This window comes from Pithys albifrons, chromosome 7, assembly GCF_047495875.1.
Source record: "Pithys albifrons albifrons isolate INPA30051 chromosome 7, PitAlb_v1, whole genome shotgun sequence".
Taxonomy (NCBI): domain Eukaryota; kingdom Metazoa; phylum Chordata; class Aves; order Passeriformes; family Thamnophilidae; genus Pithys; species Pithys albifrons.
Genome location: NC_092464.1, coordinates 36,193,217 through 36,215,194, shown reverse-complemented (window position 1 = coordinate 36,215,194; position 21,978 = coordinate 36,193,217). Strand labels below are relative to the sequence as shown.

At 42.1% G+C, this 21,978-nt stretch overlaps 1 protein-coding gene across 2 annotated transcripts in view; it reads left to right on the top strand.

Annotated features, from left to right (window-relative positions):
- Positions 1-4,802: 4,802 nt before the first annotated feature.
- Positions 4,803-21,978, top strand: part of RFTN1 (raftlin, lipid raft linker 1) — a 95,093-nt gene continuing 77,917 nt past the window's right edge. Inside the window, exons 1-2 of one of the 2 annotated variants that reach the window (XM_071561044.1) lie at positions 4,803-5,043; positions 15,011-15,166. In XM_071561044.1, coding sequence (XP_071417145.1) covers positions 15,022-15,166 — 145 coding nt within the window. In that variant the 5' untranslated portion in view covers positions 4,803-5,043; positions 15,011-15,021. Of the gene's footprint in view, positions 5,044-5,620; positions 5,674-15,010; positions 15,167-21,978 lie in introns of those variants that run through there. The other variant, XM_071561043.1, reaches the window with a different exon arrangement.

Sequence of the window (21,978 nt, the reverse complement as noted above, 5' to 3'; positions counted from 1 at the left end):
AATTCTGAAATTCTTACAGTGGTAGTCTGGAAACAATAGTTTAGATGTAGAGTATCAATTTGGATTTTATGCCATGCTTCAACCAGCCACTTGAACCATCTTCATTTTGTTGAATTTCAATGTTGACACACCTAAATAGGTGATAGTAGAGATGTCTATCCTGGTAATCAATCTGCTGCTTCTCTAAAATACTTCTGTAGTCAGACGAAAATATTTTAATGTCAAAAATCCTTTGGAAGCAACTTTTAATTCAAATTTGCCTCTACTAAAATAAATTGCAGGTATGACATAATGGGTTGTGTATTAATGCTGGAGTAGAGGAGTTCCAGGTTGAAATTGTTGCATCAAAACACATCTTATCCCTGTTAAGTTTGCAGACATGTCTGATGCGTGACTTGTGAAGTGAGCAATGGACTTGTGAAGTGAGCCTGGTTTGTGCTATGTGACCCACTGTAAACACTAATTTGAAACACTTTTCATGTGTACAGGACTGATACTTCATAGAAATCTGCAGACGTCTAGGAATGTTGTTTTTCTAGTGTTGATGTTCCTTTACATATGCGAGACGACTCTGCACCAGCAAAAGTCTTCAGTGTTGTAGGAAGGACATCCTTTCAATTCAACCCCTGAGGTGTAGATCTGCAATTCCTGTGGTGTCAGCAAGCTCTGGTGCCTAGGATGATCCTTCTGGAGCCATCTGTGACCTGATGTGTTTACAGTAGAGGGAAAGCTGCACTTTCACGTCTTCCTACACACTTAGCAATCCTTCCCTATATGCTTTAACAGCAGCATTAGAAAAACAGCTCAATTACATGGCACCCTGATGGGACTGCATGCTGCTTTCTCACACGGTCAGAAAGCCAGAGAAACTAATGAGTGGAGGAAAAATGATGAGGGACAATGATAGAGCAGAAACTGTGTGTATAATTAAAAGAAAGGGAGAGGACAAAACCAAAACACACAGAAGGAAATAGAAAAAGAAGAGGAGTAAAGTTCCCAAATTGCATTGCTGGTGTTTGCTTCTTAGTTCAGTGCTGGTGAAGTAGGTTGACTTTGTCATTTCCAATGTTCTGATGTTAAGCTATTGGCTACTGACTACTCACTAATTGTGATAGTTGTGCTTTAAGAGGACTTGAGACCACTGGAGAAAATTTTTTGTTCCCCAATAGCACTTGAGGGAAAAATAGGGGCAGTACTTTCAAATAGATTTTGTCCATCACAATAGCAGCACTTAATACACAAATATTCTGCAGTTAGGAAGGAATTGGGGTGCCAATGCTGTGTTTGCTTATATATTTTTACAGAATTTAATTTTGTTTATGCACCTACACAGTAGGGAGAGAGATTCTTAAGTGGACCACGTATAGAAAATGTAGTTGTGCCTGCTGAGCACAAGGACTTCAAGCAGTTTCTGTGTTAAATCGGGTGGTTTAGGAGTTACTGAACAGATTTCCTAATTTCCTTGCTTGCCTAATAAAGGGAAATATAATGAAGGTGGTATGCAAGGTTCCAGACTTGGTCCACAAGCATGACATTTGGGATGGATACATGTTTTTTCTGGAGAGACAGGGAAGATGAGAGTGGAGGGTTGCCCACTCTGTAAAAAGAGCAGCAGGATTGTATGGAGCTCTTGTATGGACAACAAGCTGGTTGAGAACAACAGTAAGGATCAAAGGAGTGACTCCTAAGAGTGACAGTGGTGGATTACAGACCAGCTACTCATGATGGAATGTTCATTAAAATAGCAACTCAATAACATCTATGGGTCACAGATCCTGATTTTTGGAGAGGAGTTAATCTTCCTGAGAGCTGAATGGGCAGCATGGAGGAAGAACCTTGCAGATTTCAGGAACCATCTTGGTAGATATACTGAATGGGCCAGCCAGGGGTGTTGCACTAATGGATGTCCATTAACAAGGAAGAATTGTTTAGGAATGTGGTAAAACAGCAACTCTGGCAGCAGTCCTGGTCATACAATGTTGTTCAAGGTCCTGAAGGGAGTGAGGACTTCAGAGTCCCTGGACTTCAGAGAGCAAACTTTGGCTTATTTGGGGAACTGGTAAATGGGAAGCAGCTTTGAAAAGTGAAGGGAGCATAGGGAAGTAGGCAGATTTTTAAGGGGAGCCTTTTCCTGATGCAAGAGTGACATGGTCCAAATAAGGAACCCTGTTGATGAATTGGGCTACCAGCTAGGCTAAGCAGGGAACACCTAACTTGACTTCCTTGCAAAACTGTCATGGTGGAAGCAAGAACAGGTTATGGTAAAGAAGTTACAGAAGTGTTGTCAAAGCACGTAGGGATGGTGTTGACACATACAAGAGCTCGTGGAATCTCATGTTACTCTCAAAAAACTGTTAACAATAAGAGGCTGAACAAGGAACGTGTAAGTACTCAGGCTACCTTTGCCTCAATGACCTGACCTATGAGCTTAGAGACAAGATTCAAGCAAGTGAAAAACTACCAGCAATGGATGAGGATCAAGAGAGGGATTCTTCTGAGAACTTGACCTGTACAAATCTGCCTGGGCTGGGCTGGGGTTCTGGTCTGTATCTGAGGGTGCTGGGAAGAGGTGACTGATGCCTTGAGAGCAGCTGCCTCTTTGCACTTTGTGGTGTGTATGAGGGACAGCAATGAGTGGGGTGAGGAGGGTCCACAATTAACTAAAGCAAGGCCATTTCCAGAAAAGACCAGAAGGACAGTTTAGAGAAACATGAAGAAATCAGTTCCTGCTAAAATCAATGAGTCCCCTTGGAACAGGCTTAGTTTTGTATACCTTGTGTCTAGAAAGGGTTCCAGCTTGCCTCAACCTCTTGCCTCCTGTAATAAAATGTAGGCCTTTGCAGGCATGGAGATGGTAGTGGATGCCATGGCAACTTGAGTAAGTTGGCTGACACTGGCTCCCATGATGTTTTTGTATGTGCTTAGGATTCTGTAGTCTGGATGGCTGGACAGTTAGGTGGGTAAAAAGCTTGTTGTGTTACTGGGGTCAGACAGTTGCAATTTAATGGGTTGCACTTTGCTTTGAGGGCAGTACCATGTGGAGGCCTGTTGTATCCTGTTTGCACATGTCTGCATACTAGAGGTGCTGTTCAGGGCTGGGCTGATGTCCAAAATGACCTGGCCAGGCTCAAGAATAGGCCTGCATAAACTTTTTGAAATTTAACAAGGACAAACATTGAGCCTCTGGAAAGGAAGGACACCTTGCACAAATCAAGAGCGGGGATGGCCTTTCTCAATAGCAGCTGAACGAACAAAGGTAACAGCATGTCAGTAGCTTGGTAAAAGTGATGATCCACTCCTATTAGTCACTCATTAGGGCTCTTCTAAACCATATACTATGTCCAGACGTGTCATTCCTCTCAGCATCCTGTGACAAGAAAGTTGTAGTCAAGCTGGGACAAGCTCAGTGGAGGGCCACCAAGGCCAGGGCTGGAGCCTGTGTCCTGCAAGGAGAGGCTGAATAAGCTGTACTCATTTGACCTGGAGCTGGGAGGTCTTGCCACCATCTGAGATAACAGGCATGTTGAAAGGAGATGTGCAAGGCTCTGGGTATAAGGAGGCCTGTTCCACTGCAGTGCCCCCAGGTCTGGCTTGATAGTGTGGGGATGAAAGCACTGATGTAGAGCCCACGCTGGCTGGGGGCAGGGGGGAAGGGAGCACAGCTGCAGTAGAGAGTCACAGAGTTAGTAGGAAAGAGATTGGAAGCAGCGCCAGCAGGTCATCTGGCCCAGCCTCCCTACTCGAGCAGGGTCATCCTAGAGCACATGGCACAGGATTGCATTGAGGCGGTTCTTGAATATCTTCAGTGAGGGGGACCCCACAAACTGCAGTCTGTTCCAGTTTGCAGCCACTGGAACAGTAAATAAACCTCTGTTGCTCAGTTTCTGCCTGTTGCCTCTTAGCCTAGTGGTTGGCATCACCGAGGAGAGCCTGGCTTCATCCTGTTCACACCCACCTTTTAGGTATTTATATGCATTAATGAGGTCCCCTCTCAGTCACCTCTTCTCCAGGCTGATCCCGCCCAGCTCTGTCAGCCTTTCCTTGTAAGAGGGACTCCCCAGATCTTTGACCAGCTTTGTAGCTCTCCACTGGACCTGCTCCAGGAGCTCCATGTCTCTCCTGTACCGAGGAGCCCTGTACTGGCACACAGTACTCCAGATGTGGCTTTATCAGGGCTAAGTTGAGGAGCTGCTGGCATTACAAAGATCTAATGCATCCCAGGATTCTGTTGACCAACCTGGCCACAAGGGCACACTGCTGGCACATGGACAGCTGCTTGTACCCCAGGATCCCCAGGTCCTTCTCCGCAGAGCTGCTTTCCAGCAGGTCACCCCCTGTCTGACCTGGTGCAGGGGGTTATTCCTCCCCAGGTAGGGAGGCAAATTTATTAATTTATGGTTGCAGAATTTCAGAAGGTTCTTCTTTCCCCAACTCTCTGGCCTATCACAGTCCCTCTGAAGGGCAGCACAACTCTCCGAGGTACCGACCCCGCTCCCAGTTTGCATCCTCGGCGATGACGGGGGGCAGTACCGGGGAGCTGTGCGGTGCCGTGCCTGAGGCGGCGGTGCGCGGGCACCTCCCGCCCCGGCCGGCGGGCGGAGCAATCCGCCTGGGGCTGGGCTGCTGGGGCTGGGCTGCTGGGGCTGGGCTGCTGGGGCTGGGCTGCTGGGGCTGGGCTGCTGGGGCTGGGCTGCTGGGGCTGGGCTGCTGGGGCTGGGCTGCTGGGGCTGGGCGCGGGGCTCGGCGCCGCCGCTCGGAGGAAGAGGAAGTGGCCGCGGCCCCGGTCCCGGCCGGGCTGAGCGCGGAGCGGAGCCGCCGCCCCCGGGCTGAGCCGCACAAACTTTGTGGCGGGCGACGGGGCCGTGCGGCGCTTCCGCAGCACCTCCCTGTCGCGGAGCCGAGGGGGAGCGGCCCCGGAGCGCGGCGGGCGGGCACGGGCGGCAGCCGGAGGAGGAGGAGGAAACGCTGTCAGTGGGGGCCGTCTCCGCCCGCCGGGCATCCTTCAGCACCGCCGGGCTGCGCTTCGCCCGTCGCCTGCCCCAGGTACTGCCGCGCACTCCTCCGGCCCGGCGGGCAAACTTGGCGAGAGGGCGGGAGGGGGTTGCTGCTGGGCAGGGGCGGCGCGGCGGATCGGGGGAAAAGCGCTCCGGGGCTCCGGCTCGTCCTGATGCTCAGGCTGCCGAAGTTCGGAGCGGGGCGCCGGCTGGCCGGCGTGCCCGGGTTTGGAGGGGCTGCGAGAGACTCGGTGGGGTCACTGCCTCCTGCCCACTCCCCGCGCCGGTTGGGCCGTGCAGCCGCTCTGGAGGGTCCGCCCGCTGCGGTCCTGCCGCGGGGCCGGAGCGGAGCCGCCCGGGCAGGCGGAGGGGCCGGCGGGCGGCTCGGTGCTGTCAGTCCGTGCTTGCGGGACCCCGCGGGGCGGCACTGTTGGCGGCTGCCCCGGCCACACGGGTGTCCGCGCCTGCCGCGGCGGGGCAGAGTCAGCAGCGAGCGGAGCTCCGGGGGCGCCCGCCCGCCCAGCCCGCGCCCTCCGCATGCCGGGCACCCCAGGGCGGCGGTGCCGCCGTGGGTCTGGCTGGGCTCGGGATTTACAGGCGCTATTTTCCACTTTTATTGCCTTTTAAAGTTCGTAATACTGTTTCAATACATTTTTCTTATAATGTAAAGAGAGGCAGGGTGAGTATGGGTCGGCATTTGTACGTCTGAGTATGAAATACATATCTCTTCTCTGGCGGTTTATGTGAATTCTTGTCAGAGCAGCCTCTTCGGACAGACTGCTTGTGGAAAAGGGGAATTTAATTGGATGGACATTTAGAGCTCTTCTGTGGTCCTTTCAGCTGAGTCAAATAATTAATGGGAGGCACTTCTGAGTGTGCTTCCCTCCAGGGCGCTCCCAGCCCGGACCCCGGGAAGGAGCTGAGCCAGAGGCTGCGTGTGGTTGCAGGACGGGGAGCGCTGCCGGAGCCCGCCGGGGGCTTGGTAGGGGCGGCTGTGGTGCTAAAGCGATAAAACTATAATTATACCTAGCAGAATGTTCCTTGATGTCTTCAGCCAAAATTTCGAAGCTGTGGTGTGATTGTATATCACTTCTAGTTTTATTATCTTTAAAAAAATAAGGGTTTATTTATTTATTTAGTAGGAGAATAACCTTATCAAGACTTAGCTGATCTCTGCTTACAAGAGAAAGTCTTCCTGTACATTTGCTTTTATGTTTTATTTTTAATGAATCCAGTCCATTTCAGCTTCTGGTATTAAATGACAAGTTGCTGGCAAATGCTAGTGGTCACATTTAATTTCTGGTCATATTTAATTTCTGTTTTCTCTAAGGAAAAAGAAAAGTCTCGGAATGAAGGGTTATTTTAGGAAGCTAACTTAACCTCAAGTTAGTTACATTAGACGAGGGGCTTTCCACCTCTTGAATGCTGGTATTCCCCATTCTGAGAATGAGAATGTAGCATGAAGTGAGTGTATACAGCTGTGATTAAATACCTAAGGGAGTTCTGAGCTGTGGTACTGGGAAATGCAGATACCATATTGGGTATAATGAAGTGGCCGTTACACTCTGTGGTGTAAAAGCTGGAGTCACAGACTTGTGAAGAATAAAAAAGTTTATGAAGTTTGTATTTAAAATAAGTAAAAAATATTCACATTACTATTATTCATGTGAGATCCCACAGCTTCACACCTGGCACGAGTGGTTCTTTTTACCGTTTGCCCTCAGTCAGCTGGTCTGGGTTTTGCTCCATGGCAAACTGACAGAAGGCAGCGAGCATAGGACTGTCAAGTCTGTCTAGTTTTGTGTTTTACCATAGGTTTATTTACTGTCCTGAAGCAGCTGTGCATACATTGCAATGTGCTTCTGTTTTTCATGCCTGTTTTTTGTGGGTTCAGAGTGGTGTGGTGTTAACTTTAAAGGACGATTGGATCATAACTAACAATCCTACACATGTTTTTGTCAGGTTCATTTAGTCTTTATTTTCTAGACAACAAATGTTAGCTGTTGTGATTTTTTTCTTTAAATTTTTAAAGAGTAGTTCTCTAATTCTTAGCATTTCTATAGCCTCTTATATTCATTTGGGGGCAATGTGTGTGAACAATTCCATGTGGTGTTTTGGGATGAATTTTACCTGTGCCTTGTTTGATGACATTAACACTTTGTTATCTTGACCAGAAATACTCTGAGTGAAAGTATTTTGTAGAACTATGTGGTACGATCTGAATCTTGCTGTGCTGAAAGACAGGATCATGGTATCACCAGGTACTTTGAATGAGTGTTACAGGGGGGATGTAGGTAGGGTAGGAAGAAAGGATCTCCCACCAAGCTACTATTCCTCAGATTGCTCCCCAACACTAGCACATCCTGACTTTGTCCTACATCAGTTCTCTCTGATCCTCCTTGCTCCTCTTCCTCCCACCCTCTTGCCCACAGGCACACACACAGAAACCAGCTTTGCTTCCCCAGAGAGGGTTAAGCATGGCCGGTGGCAGCCCCTTCTTAGGGGCAGGGAGCCCGCAGAAGTGGCCTGCTTACCTACAGGCCTGGGAACAGCACAGAGCAAGGTAGTGTGCATTATGCAGGGCAGCAGAGTTGAGCCCAAGTCAGAGTTTTGAACTCTGCATTAAGGACAATCCTAATAAGTGTTTGTTGAAATCACGTTATCACGGTGGCATGTTATTTGATGTGCTGCATGCTAGGGCTGTGCTTTCTTTGTGACTTGTGTTTACAAGATCTGTCAGGGTAGTGTGTTCTAACTTTACTGAATCCGTATCACATTTATCCATGTATTACTTAGTTTTCTTCCTAAAGCTTAGAAACTCTTGAGGCTAGACTAGCAATTGTCTTAATTCACCAAATTATGTTTTCCTCAGTTTTTTTTTGTAGTCAGTACATTTTCTTGTGTCCCTGGGAGACAGTACCAAACTTGATGCAATGTTTGGTTTTTAATTCTAGCAATTGGGTTTGCAGTTCGTTATGACAGGTCTTCCAGACTTCTTGATATGAGTCCAGATTAGTCCTGATTTGTGTTCGATTTCTCTTGAGTTGTGGTATCTTTGGCCTCTCCAACTTGCCTTGGCTTCTGGCACATTTCATTTCATGACGGTGTTTCTTGATCCCAGACCTTCGTTTCCTCTGCTGAACTTTGTTCCTGTCCCTTGAAAGCTTTCTGCTTATTGTACCTTTCCTTCTTTATTAGGTAATTAATCTCTCTGTGTCTGGAAATCTTCTTATGAATTCTTTTGTCACTGCCTTGTGTTCCAAGTTCTGGAGATACTCATATTTTAAACATGTTCCAGACTTCCTCTGTGCTTATGTCCTCTGTTCATTCCTGTTCATATTACTAATGAATTCTTTAGTTTTTGAGATTTGCTTTTTGAAATTGAAAACCTTAATTGCAGATTTACTTGGGTTGCTTTTCAGTTTAATTTAAGTCAAATCAATCACAAAGAGTAAATCTGGGATTATTCTTTCACCAACCTTTCTGTAAGCTGAGATTTAGCTATCAGCCTCAAGTCTAAAACCCTGACAGGACTGGTCAGTTTTGTAAGTATATGGTGAAAATATTTGGTCAGCTGTAACATTGAACAATAGATGGGACTGATTTATGGTAATTATTCCTTGTATTTTCAAAATAAGTATTTCAGAAGCTTTCAAATTGTTTGCTAAACATTAGTTACTTAAACAAGAGATCCCTCCCTACAAATAAAAAATATTGCAGTATTTATTGAATATATGCTTACATAGTGTCCTTTACAGTAATACTGTTGAAAAAAAGACCAAGTAGGTATCTCATGGTTAGGAGTTTACCTCTTAAACAGTGTAATCTCAGAAAAAGCCTGTGCAGTGGTAAGCCAGGGCAGGAAAAATGGGAATATGTCACAAGGAAGGCTGTATTCTGGGAACTGACAAAGGATCATCCCTGGTGTGCTATTCTGCTTTCTTTGTTTACCTGTACACCCAGTTTGTCAGGTCCAGTGTTTTTCAGTCTTTGCTTGAATTAAGCTATTTTTTGCCTTGTTATTCCTCCTCTGCTTCATTGCTTTAACTGTGCTAGGAAAGGGACTCGACCATAATTTGCAAGCTCTCTCAGGGTTTGTTTAGAGCTGAGTGGGGGACTAAACACTGTGGTGTTTTGTAGACTGGGAAGGATGCAAGAATTAAGTGACCACATGCCAGCAAATGAACTGAGCATGAAGTGCTTATTATTTTGAAAATGGAAAGGTCAGGATTGCAGGAGTGTGGGTTTAAGAAAATAAGCATGTCTCTACTGCACAACAAATGTGAAGTCCTGTAATTATTTGTAAATGCCTTCTAGCATCCCTGTGAGGTACCTAAGCATTACCCATGGAAGGAAGAACGAGGATGAAAGGTCTTAACCAAAATCAAGGGAGAAAACCCATTAATACATTGCAGTTATCTTGTTTCCCAGCTGCTGCACTCCTCAGCAAGAATACTATATTCCGTAGTTGTGTAAAAGGAACTTCAGCAGTAACTTGCAATATGTTTTTTAAAAAATGCATTAATTCATGGTAAAGCTTACAGAATGCAGTCACTAGACTTGGAAAATAAATGCTTTAAGTATATTAATGCAAGCTTGTTTTCACTAATTGTGCTTGAAAACAAGCTGAGTAGCGTGTATTGTTTTCCTTGGATCCCACTGTAAATACTAAAATAACCTTGGTGCTATTTCAGATGGTAGTGTATCACACCTACACCTTTGTTAGAATATTTAGTCTAATGCTATATGCTTAGCAGTTGATTCTAGTATTATAAATATTTAAATGAATTATTTCAGAATTATTTTCAAATCATGCCTCTGAGTAGTCATTGACACAGTGTATTGATATAATTGAAATAAACTGTTTAGCTGATATGTAGTTAATTGATAAAGATCCCTTAAATTACTTACTGTGGTAATCTGTTTAAGCTTCCATTAGCCATGTGGTTCTTTTACATTTCAGTGTAATTTTCATTATTATTCTTTGAAGATAAATTGTTATGGAGTTTCATGAAAGGATGGATCAGTAAATCAGATAATCAGTTTTATTTCTCCTCTAAAAAACTCCAAACAGAAAATCAGATAGAAGGTAAGGGGTTTTTTTCCTCCCGCTTTTCTTTGTGCTCTCTTCCTTCTGAAAAGGAATTCTACAGCCTGAGTTACTATAAAGAAGAAAAAAAGTTGTTTGCTGCATGGTATTACTTTATTCTTGTTCTTTGCTACTTCTGATCTTGTATTTCACCTATTTTGAACACATGCTAGCAATGTGAGAAAGCAAACCCAGGCTGCAGAGAGTATTTTAGAAAGCTTAGGTTCAGAGATCAGCAGTTGAGAACTGATGCATCTCTAAAAGAGCTGTAAAAATTCCTGTGTTATATTCAAGATACACTAGTTTTCATGGATCACAATGGTGATTAAAATGGAAATGCTGCTGGATTTTTTTCTCTCGCTGAGTACAATTTGTTGTAATCTTTTGGCTTTTTTCATGGGAAATGATAGTACCAGTTTCAGTAAAACCTGGTTTGGGGAGGAGTGTTCAGGGGCAGGTCATTTGCCATGCTGGGGGGGCATTTCTGTCCTGTTCTTCCAGGGGTCCTGCAGAGCTCCTCTACTAAAATCCACCACAGAGGACAGTATTAGGGAGGAGGAGGTGGGAGCAAGAGGCTTGTTCTGTCGCTTGTGAGTTGGGCGTTTGGTTGGGACGCACAAATCCTGGGTTAAGTTTCTGAACTCACTTTGCAGGAGCAAGCTGCTCCTTTCGTAACCACTGAAGGCCTTTGCTGCCATTCACAAGAGAAACTCAAGAATTAATTGACTAGGCTTTGCTGTTTTTCAGCAACTCATTCTACCTTCTGTTTTTGATGCTTTGCAGAATTAAAGTGAGATACAGACTAAAAAAGCCCCAGTCTGTTGTTAGATTCGGATTTCAGTTCTAGTTTTATCATCACATGGCTGAACATGTGAAAAATTTGAGATTAACAAGATAATAAAGCATGTGTAAGATTAATTTACAATCTAAGTGAGTTTATGGACAGAATTAGCATGTGTAGTTGTAAGAGCCCATAACTAAATCTTAATTTTAGTGGTTCATATTCTTCATTAGATGTTACTTTTTCAAGGTATTTCTTGTAAGTATGGAACTTGTGAGTTGATAGTTAATTTCTGCATTCATGAAAAAGAAAATGTTTGTCTTAGAACCTACTGCAGAGCAAAAAGAATTGGAAAATTTGGCAGTGTTTTAAATAATTGTTTTTCAGTTTACTAAAAAGTGAATATTAGTGATAATACTTTGTTGTAATATGAATTAAAAAAAATGGAATTCACATGCAGGTCTACAAAGGCAGGATAAATATAGGCCGTACAGTAACCTTAAACATTCATTATAGCCAATAATATACCTTCTGAAAAAGGGGGATAGAAGTGGCTTCAGGTTACTTTGAATACATTAGTGATGATTTCTCACAGCACTCTGATAACTCCAAGGGAGAAAAGTAAAAAGGTGAATCATATCCTGTTGACAACTAGATCTATAACTGAAAAGCAAGGAGATACTGTCAGATGATGGAGGGAAGAACAGCACTAACGTTGCTGCAAAGATAAGGAAGAGGGTAATAACTAATGTTACAAGTTTTTGGAAGGTTATAAAGCAAGCTATTGCAGTAGGAAGTTTGTGAGAGAACTTTGATCAGAACTTGGTGATTCAGTGATGTCTTGTCATGCAGACATCATCACTATATTTGAGGAGACATAAGTATTCATACATCTCTGGAATTATTGGAATACTTAGACTCCTGTATTAAAGTAAGAACTTTAGTTTTTAAGATTTATATTCTCCTACTGTAGCACTTGCATCCTAATTACTATGGAAAAGATTGTGATGTGTGAAATTTTTTCTGTTGATCCCTCATTTTTTTCAAGTGAAAATATTCTTTCCCCTATGTGTGCTGTAACGTAAGTGCCTATATGTAACAAAATGGGAGGATGCGTTTATCCTCAAGGATAGTGGTTGAAGTTTTAGCCAAGCAACACAAGATGAAAATCAGTCTTCTGGTAAGCAATCACTCAGGGAATTGGCACCAAAAAAAGGATGTTTTTAGTCCATTACTATGTGAGCATATCTCCATGCTGAATGGCTTGTGAGTTGTCAGTGTATACAGAGGTCATTGCTCACGTGGGCAATGAGAGTGGACCAGTTTTTCTCCAAAGAGCTGAGGAAATGCTTTGCTAGAGAGGCACAGGAGAGGTCTGTGGCTGCCACTGAAAATGCAGGCTTGTATTTTCTAGCACTTTCACCCCAGTTTGGGAGAGAATGCAAAACTCTCCACAATATGAAATACTGAATCCCTGAGGCCTCCTTCTGTTGAGATCACTGTCTGAAGAGACCTGTGGATTTCAGACTGTTTGTACAACCAAAGGTTGCAGGAGCTGTGGCCTAATGACCTCTGAAATGGAATGTTTTTCCTTGTGAAATGCTGTCCTGTGTACTTGTGGTGCATAAGAATTACCACGCCGTTGCTGAAGCAGGGAATTTGATACACTTTCTAATACTTAATGCTGTCTTAATTCCTCTCTAGCAGAAGTGTACTGCTAGATGTGTTCCACTGTAGTTCATGGAAAAAGTGTCTTCTTGTGCTCATTAATGTGAAATACACATTTATGTATTAAAATAAATAACATTTTAAACTGAAGCTAATAATACTGCACAGGCAAACAAAAGAACCTGCTTTGTATATGAAAGGATAATCCTTTACTTAATGGTAGTTGTTGTCATTACCAAAAAAAGAGATAGAAATTATCACTTTGGGAAAAAGATCCTGCAGATTTTCAACCTTAAATCCCAATAAAAATAAAAAGGCCCCAAACCTGAACTTCATCGATCCAAATTGTTAAAATACAGTCGTTTTTATTTTTCTCTCATAATAATCAAGGAAGGTTGTTTTCTCTTGTATGAATCTGCCAAATGTTCAGGAACGCATATGATATATCATCCATTTTTCCCGATGCTGCACATCTAACTAGCAAATGTTTTTTTCTGTTTCCAGGTTTGTGTGATCAAATACTTACTGTGTTGCTTTTTTCAAGTTTGATGTGTTGGGTCAGTCCAGTCTTCATCTGTTTAGTAGTGACTTTGCAAGAAGATGTAGGTGTGCACTTATGGACTCTGTAGATGATAAGAAGGTGGCCGGTATTGTTGAGCCTGGAAGGACTTCCGCCTCTTTCTTCCAGGGGTGCAGGAGAATAATTACTGCAGTGGAAATGCAGAAGAATAGAGCAGAGTTATGAGGGATGAGTTGGAAACTTCTCAGTTGGCTGTGTTGAAATGGGTTCTTTGTCTGCTGAGAAGTTGACAGTAAACTGTGAATGTAGTGATTGATATGTGGATGATGATCTTAGGTGCAGGAGGTGTATTATTTGCCGTAGAAACAGGGAAGCATCAATGTTATTTTAATAAGCCTTGTTAAGATTTCCTTTTGAGCATATGGTCACCTGTGTTCATGTGGGGAAATGAGAATAGTGATGCAAATGAGAGTGAGTGGGTGGTGAAGGGAGCAGAGCTCCTGTCTTGGAAACGGCAGAAAAGGACTTGAGAACATTTATCCTAGCAAAATATGGTAAGGGATTAGGTAGCTGTTAATAGGAATGATTTCACAAGGAAATATGAGGGAGTGAAAAAATGCATAGAAGTCAGAGCACAATCTCAGTATAAATAAATTTCTTCAAGTAGATTCCAAACACATTGGGGCTGGAAAAGTGACTAACTTTCTGAGCATTTGGGGGATGGACCTGTGGCACAAGCTAACAAACAGCTCTTTGGAGACAGGGAACCTGAACAGGGTTTTCCTTCTCTGCTTTAGGTTTATTAACTGACAAGGTAAAGCAGCCCTAGTCTGTGACTGAAGTTTTTCGGGTGCTCATTGCTGTCCGTCAGAGGTTGCAGGGAGGCTGTAACATTGATCTTCCTGATGCTCCATGCAGTGTGTTTACACTGAATGGATCCCATGCCTTGAGGTGTGTGGGGTGCCCTATGGGAGCCACTCTTGGTCACTAAGAGTGAATTCTGCATTTCCCTCCCCATCCCCAAAGCATGAGTTTTTCCATGTAAGTGGAGGCAGAATGTTGGATGGGTTGTAGTGAAAAACCTCATGTGCCTACTGGGTGTGTTTTTATCATTTCATACTTGCTGCTGGTCGAAATAATTTGCGTCAGTCCCACTAGTGCTGAGACAAATGAGGGAGTTTGGATCATCTGAGTATTTTCACCAAGCAATTCTTCAATTCTTTCATACTCAGATGAGCCATAATGAGCAGGATATTGAGAAACATTTACTGTGTAGCAGGAATGGTTGTCTGGACTAATCCTTTAAATTGTTGTGGACTAGCAGCTTATTAAAGAGAACTGGATTTATATAGTCCCGTTCTGTGGCCATGTGCCTCTTTGGTTTTGGCTTCTGTAAAGTGCCATTATTTCCTGTGGTTTATCTAAAAAAATGAGGTGGGAGGAAGTGAGTTTGTTTTGTAAATGCTTGTGGTTCTCTGCAGACCTGCTTTTTCCATTGACTTAGAAGGTTAGATGTTAATTTTATGTTACAGAGATTTGTGTAAAAGTTAATATGAGCTGCTTTTGTATTAGCTGCATATATAGAAATTATTACTGTCTTGTCAACCTTTATATTAACAAGTTATTTTGCATTTTCATCTACTTTTTATAATGGAATATGTGTCTTCCAGAGTATACTATTGAATGCATTTGAAACATGCAAAATACATGCATTAAACTGTCAATTTTCCAATAAAATAATAGCATGCCTGAGGGTTAATAGGAGTAGTATATACTTCAGTTACTATCTGAACATTTATTTATTTATACTCTTTTATGCAGTTTGTAGGTAGCTTGTATTTAAAAATTAAAAATCATGGGAATGCACTAGTGTGGACCATGAAACCTGAAAGAAAAAAGGAAAAATTAATCATGTTTATGCATTTTCCCTTTTATGTTTCCCTACCTCTTTGTATCAGGAGCTGCTGAAATGGGTTGTGGATTGAACAAACTAGAGAAGCATGATGAAAAAAGACCTGGTAATATCTATTCAACTTTGAAGAGGCCCCAGGTAGAAACCAAGATAGATGTTTGCTATGAATATCGATTCTTGGATTTCACGACTCTAAATGATAGTAAGTACACAATATTTGTCTTTAGATTTTTTCCTATTCAAATTAACATGTTAATTGCTCCATAATGTTTTTTGAATAGTAGTTCAGTTTTTAAAATGTCTTCAGTTTCTTTAGGGGTAAATTCATTCTCTTCAGTCATAATGTTTACATGCAGAGAGCTTAGTGATCATTGTGTGTTAATTTTTAACCTTAGAGCTGGTTATATGTTGTCAGATTTTCAGTTCTTTTATACCCCACCCCCTTTGTTGTTTGGGTTTTCTTGGTTTTGGGGTTTTGGTTTGTTTGTTTTTGTTTTTTTTTTCTCTGATACTACTGTTTCCTTAATTTGCATTTTACCCAAGTTTCATGTGGTAAAGCATTTCAGGTCTGTCAAGTTACACACTTTTCTGCTCTTTTTTTGCTTCCCTTCTGCTCTTTGTGCTCTCTCAAGGGTATTTTGAGAGGTTGAAGTTAGTGTTTTCCATTTTGCTAACTTGCCTTAAATAACTTACACAGTTAGAGATACTTACAGGTGCACCTATGTAGGTGTAAACAGGATAGTGGGTGGTACTGAAGGTCTGAAACATCAAAGGGGTGAGGGTCCAGTCTCATGCAATTTTTAGCTTAGGTTTTTTCTTCCATCTGAAATAGTTGTGTTTTAATTCACGTGACAATTCACAGACATTCCATTTCTTTCCCTGCTGATTGACGTCAGGCATCACTGCCAGTATTGCTCACCTGTGCCCTCTTTCACTTCAGAATTAGGCTGTTCTGCGAGCAATTACTCTTCACACCATTTGGAAGTCTGAAGCTTGAGCAGAAGGCTGAGACCTGCTTCTTGCTATATATAAAACAACACAGTACCAAAATCTGTTACAGCTCCTTGGCAGGGTGCCAGGTAGAGCCTCTGTGCTTTTGCCCTGGGACTTGTGTTGTTTTGCGAGTCAGGTCAGAGGAAAAGCCAACGCGGTGCATCTCTCACGGTGTGAGTGAAAGAGCTGCTGGTACGCTGCTTGACGTGACACGTCTTGTGCAGTCCAGCATGTCAGCCCAGAGTAATGGCAATATTTTGTTTTTAAAACTTGCTACAAGTAAACTGGAATTTGGAAAAAGGTGTAGGTTTGGAGTAGGGAGTTGGAGAGGACTGTGCTTCTGTAGGCAATGTGAGAGTTGAGAAATTTTGTCTTTGCAGAATTTTAGACTACAGCACCTGCGTTCTCCTGTGTCTTTTGATACACTAATTGGAATGCATTGCTGTTGTTGAAAGCACCAAGGAAATGGTAGAGGAATTTTTTTCATGCTTATGTGTTGCAGTTGTTTCTACATTTATGTATTTTTATTTCAAAGTGAACTGTTTACATCCTTTGATAGTTTGACAGGTTTTACTGAGACGTACTGCAAGTTGTGTCATTAGTGAAAATGAATTAAGATTGAGGACACACTTCTGTGGGCTCTTCTGGAATATTCATCACTGTTCTGTCTGAGTGCCTCACAGACTTTAGCATGTGCTTTGGCATTCTATGGAGGAAGAATCAGTAGTTATGGTACCAGTGGGGCTTGCCTCAGGCACAGAGGATGTCTAGCACAGAGCAAAAAATAAGACTTTCCTAGTCTGATTAAATGGATAGGTTTATTACAAAGCACACTTGTACGTTTCTCTTACTCATCGTAGATCGTTTTATTATGATTTTAGGAGACATGGTTTTAAAGAGACTCCAAGTAGAACTACATTTGTCAGATTCTTTGGTTTGCCAAATAACATAAGCTCTCCAGCTCCTACTGAGTTTTGCTTGGGCATGGTGTATCCCCATCACTCCAGTCTGAAGATGCCTGAAGACAGATAGATGTGGAGGGAATGGATCTGTTGTTCCTGCTTTTTTTCTTAGTATCACCTCTGACTATGTGCTCTCAGGATTGGCAGGGCAGCTGTGCAGCTCCGTCCCTATTCTAGTCCTTGACTATATCAAGCCTCCCGTTGCTTGATAGCATTAGGTCATTCCAGGTTTTTCTTGGTGACAGCATCACTGATTCATTTACATTTTTGCTGAGAAATAGCCTCTGTAGATAACCTGAGTGAACAAGTGTTTCACCTACGTTTGTGTGGATTCAAAAGCTTCTAAAAACAAAGTGCTTCTAGCCGTGTAAAGAGAACCTTAGGATTGCGAAGCCTGTCTTCTGTGAATCTACTTTAGCCCTTTCAACGTGTAGGTACATATATCCTGACATCATTTTTTCCACAGGTTTTCTGCTTCATTGGGTTTTTGGAATAAGCCATGTTAAAGTATGAGTGGCTGCAGAGTACTTTATTGTATCCTTATGCGAGGCCTTATTTACAGGAATAGGGAGCCTGGCAGCTCAGACAGGTACTCATTTTTCTCTGGAGCTTTTCTATAAGGTTGAGTGCTCTGATAACTATCTCTCACTAGCGTTTAATCTTAACAGTGAGAAGGTTGTGATTATTTCTCCATGTTGCAAGTGGGAACTAATTCCTGGGTTACTGCCCGAAGTTTTCCAAGTTCTTAGCAGTTCCTCATGTGTTCCAAAAGCAGCTCTCTTGTTGACTTCAGACATAAAGGTGAATGCTGGTCATATTTTGTGTTTAGAACTACATGTATTCACAACTCTGATATCCAGAAAATCAGAGATCAGTTCTAGAATGCGGCGTGTGCAGTTTGGCTGGCAAGTGGGTAGACCTAAGTTTTCTACTGTTGTATGTGGGAGGATACTGCTCTCCTCTCTCGCCTTCTATCAGCTCTGTGAATTGATTTAACACATGTATCTGGCAGGTTATGCAGCTTTTTTGTTTGATTATCCTCTGCCGTATCAGTGTCTTGGTGGAGGGGTCTGAAGAAGGTTGGAACTAGTATAAGTGCAAGAAAAGAAACAGACCCTTCTTTAAATCAGCTCACTCTATTAGGAACTCAAAGAATCACAGCATGGGTGAGGCTGGAAGGGGCCACAGTGGGCCATCTAATCCAACCTCACCCCTCAAGCAGGGTTATCCTAGAGCACGTTGCACAGGTTTGTGTGAAGACAGTTCCTGAATATTTCCAGTGAGGAAGACTCCACAACCTCTCCAGGCCATCTGTTTCAGTGCTTGGCCGCCCACATAGTAAAGAATTTCTTCCTCATGTGCAGGTGGAACTTCCTGTACCTCAGTTTCTGTCTGTTGTGTCTTGTCCCATTGCTTAGCACCACCAAGGAGAGCTTGGCTCCATCCTCTTGATACCCTCCCTTCTGATACTTTTATTCATTGATAAGATCCCCTCTTAGTTGTTTCTTCTTGAGGCTGAACAGGCCCAGCTCCCTCAGCTTTTCCTCTTAAGGGAGATGCCCAGGCCTCTAAACATCTTTGTAGCTCTCTGCTAGCCCTTCTCCAGGAGCTCCCTGTCTCTCCTGTACTGAGGAACCCAGAATGGGACACAGTACTCCAGATGGAGCCTCACTAGGGCTGAGTAGAGGAGCAGAATCATCACCCTTGAACTGCTGCAATGCTCGTTCCCTTAGCATTACTCTTGTGAAAACAGGGATAAAATATGGTCCTGCTGATCATTTTTATGCTATGTTAACTAGAAATTTAACTTTGCTTGCTTGCTGTTTTTGGTTATTGTTTACCTTCTGACATACACAGCTAAGGGAATATAAGGAAATATCCTCCTTTATTAAATTTGTTTTACTCTTTTTTGAACTTTTACCTTGCTCTGCATTGATGCAGTTGTCCAGTGGAAAACAGCATTTAATCACTTATTTAAGTACTGTGTAAATAACTTATAGATGCAAAAGACAGAATTAAGGTTGCAAGCATAAACTTCATTTTTACATTTTCCAGTGTTACAAGATTGATGTACTTGAAGGTAGTGTGTCTAGCGAAAGATCTTCCAAACTTACAGGGAAAGCAGGCTGTGGAGAACCCAACAGTTTCCATTGTGTGCCACAACACTGATAATCTGCTTGGTTCTTCAAAATTAAAATGATTAAATTGCTACTGTCCTTTACTTCTTGAGCAAGTGTGAAAACTGGTATCAGCAAAGGGTTATCACCTAATGTAGACTGGGACTTTGCTAAAGCATTTCTAAACCTGGAGGTGGGCATGCTTGTTTTGAGTTGTTGGCTTTATAATATCTGCTTAGGAGCCTTAACCTTTCTTATTTCTCCTAAGAAATCACGGCTGTGTCTTCCATGTTGTTCCTTGACAATGCCATCCCGTGCTCTATTTAGTCATCTGTATTGTCCAAAGTTTGTGGGGTGCTGCTCTCCCTCGGGTGAAATCACACCAGTTTTCACCCAAATTAAATTGATAAACTTGTTAAGAAGATATTATTAGGTTTGTGAATTGGGTGGCTCATTACTGGATTGGCAAAATGCCAGAGGAGGTGCAGAGAAATAGCATTCTCTTCCATCTGTTGGCAACAGTGACCTATTCGATTGTGCCAACTGTGACACAAAACTCCAATCCTGGTGGGCTCATCCAGCTCCTGGTCTCTGCCTACCTTGCTGTCATCTTGTAAGGCTCATTCCTTCATGGGGTCAGGCTCATCTGTCACTGCACAGTCCAGTTCTGTGTTATTTCCAACTTCAGACAGGTGTTGAACCCAAGTCATTTCTTCTGTCGTGCCCCTGAGTTGTTCTGTCTCTGAGACCTGGCAGTCCCAGTGGTGCTGTGTGACAGTGGTGGGCAGTGCCTGGGACGAGGGGTTTTTCCAGCAAATCCTCAGCTCACAGTTGCTCACTTCGTTGCCTTCTCACTGCCTTTGGGACAATGCTAATGTTACATGGCAATGATTGAATTTTAAAACAATAAAAAAATTGGAGGAAAGTAAAAGACAGTAGCATTAGATTAATGTTGGAGCAAACCTTTTGCTAGAAAGCTGGAAGAAACAAACTAGTCTATTTACTTCAGGCCTTTACTGGGAAAAAAAAATCCAAAAGACTGCATCACCTGCCCAAAAGTAAAAATTTGTTTTTATTTTGCATCCCTCTCCTTATATATAAAAGGAGCTGAATAAAGATCGTATTCTACCTCTACTATATCCAAATTTTGTGGAAATAAGAGGAAAATGGTGAGCAAGCCTTAGGAGGACATAATGCTGGCAAATGGAATAGCCTTAATTTAAAGCAACCGTGTTTTCAAAATGCCTCTGTGTGGTAAGCTGGTTTGTTTTGTTTTGTTATTTTATTGGAAAGAATAGTATTTCAATAATCTGCATTCCTTCCTTGCTCTTATCTGATCTACTGATTTTGGAAAACTTTGCTTGCAATGACAGATCATACAGAAACTAAGCTAACTTATTCGTCCTTGATTTCTTTTCTTCCACCTCTTTGCGTTATGATGACCTCCTGAGAGAAACCAGGAATCTGATAGTAATTTATTTCTTCTCTTCTCAGAATATTGTGGAATTTTTTTGGTATTTAGAGGAATTTTTTTTGACTGACTTGATTAGATTTTTTTCTTTTTTATTTTTTCTTTGCTTTGCATTCCCATATTAATTCACTGGCCTGATGAGTTACGACAGGTTTTGGCCTTGAATAAAGTTGGCATGAAACATATGTTAGCCATGTGATGAGAACAAAATGGGGGTATAAATTTTTTAAATGGGGAAAGGCTATGCTCTGAACAAGCCATTTGTGCTATGAAACCACTAAAATCCAGATGTTTTGACGGAATGCAAAATAGCAATACTTCACATTTCCCAGAGAAATTTTTAAGTTATAATGTGAATACACAGACATATGGGTTTTATCCTCATTGTCAAGAATTTGTCTCTTTAATAAAAAAAATTAAAGAAAATTATTTAAAGGTAAGATTATTAGTTGCATTCCAGTATTACTGACAGTACTTGCAGTATAACAAATTTGCTACATACATAAAACATTATGATTTGAGGCATTTTTTGTATATGTGCACATATATGTGTGCGCATATATATATGTGTGTGTATATATATATATATGCACATATATACACAAGCACACATAGGAAGTATGTCTTTTAAGTTCTGACGAGCATATGGATACTTTACCGTAATGTTTTGGAGTCAGTTACACTGCTCAAAAAACACTTAACTACAGTCATAACTGCAGTGGCTGGGCTTTTGATTTTTATTGCTGATTTTCAAGTGCAAGACACAAATAATGTGTTAGTAAACCTTTATAGAGGACATTGCTATATTAGTATATTAGAATGTATAGTTAAGACTATATCCATATGAAATTTTCTCAGTTTTCTTTAATTTGAAATTAAATTTCAGTTATATGTAGGCTTAAGTTAATAAAAAACCCTCACTGTTCCCCTTGGAGGGGAAAAATAGAAGTCTGTTTGGAAATTGGAAGTGTCATGCAGTGGGGAGTGTGCAAGTGGAGGATAATGAAGCATTTTTCCTATAAAATATGTATGCATTTTTATCAGAATTTTTTTTCCTACAGACTGTAGTACTTCTTGACTGCAGTGCTTGCCATTGGTTTCTATTGGTAATTTCTATATTATATTAAGCAGTTATTTGTGCCTGGCTTCTGCTTACTGTTTCTCTTCACCATTCATTAAAAAAACAAACAAACACCCCCCGCCCCCCCTCCCCCCCAAACATAATGAAAACCAACCACTTCTCCAAGCAAGTGGCTCTATGACAAAAAGGGAACAAAACCTGCAACTTTGCATTTGCAGGTGTTATTTAAGACTAGTAAAAGCAAATGTTTCCCCATTGGTGCAGTAATTTAATTTTCTGTTTTCATTTCTGTAAGCAAATTAAATTAGCATTTGAGTTTTGTATTTCAAGTTGACCAGGTCTGTTACCACTGTTTTGTCCTCAGGAGTGATGAAATAAAATTAGCAGGGT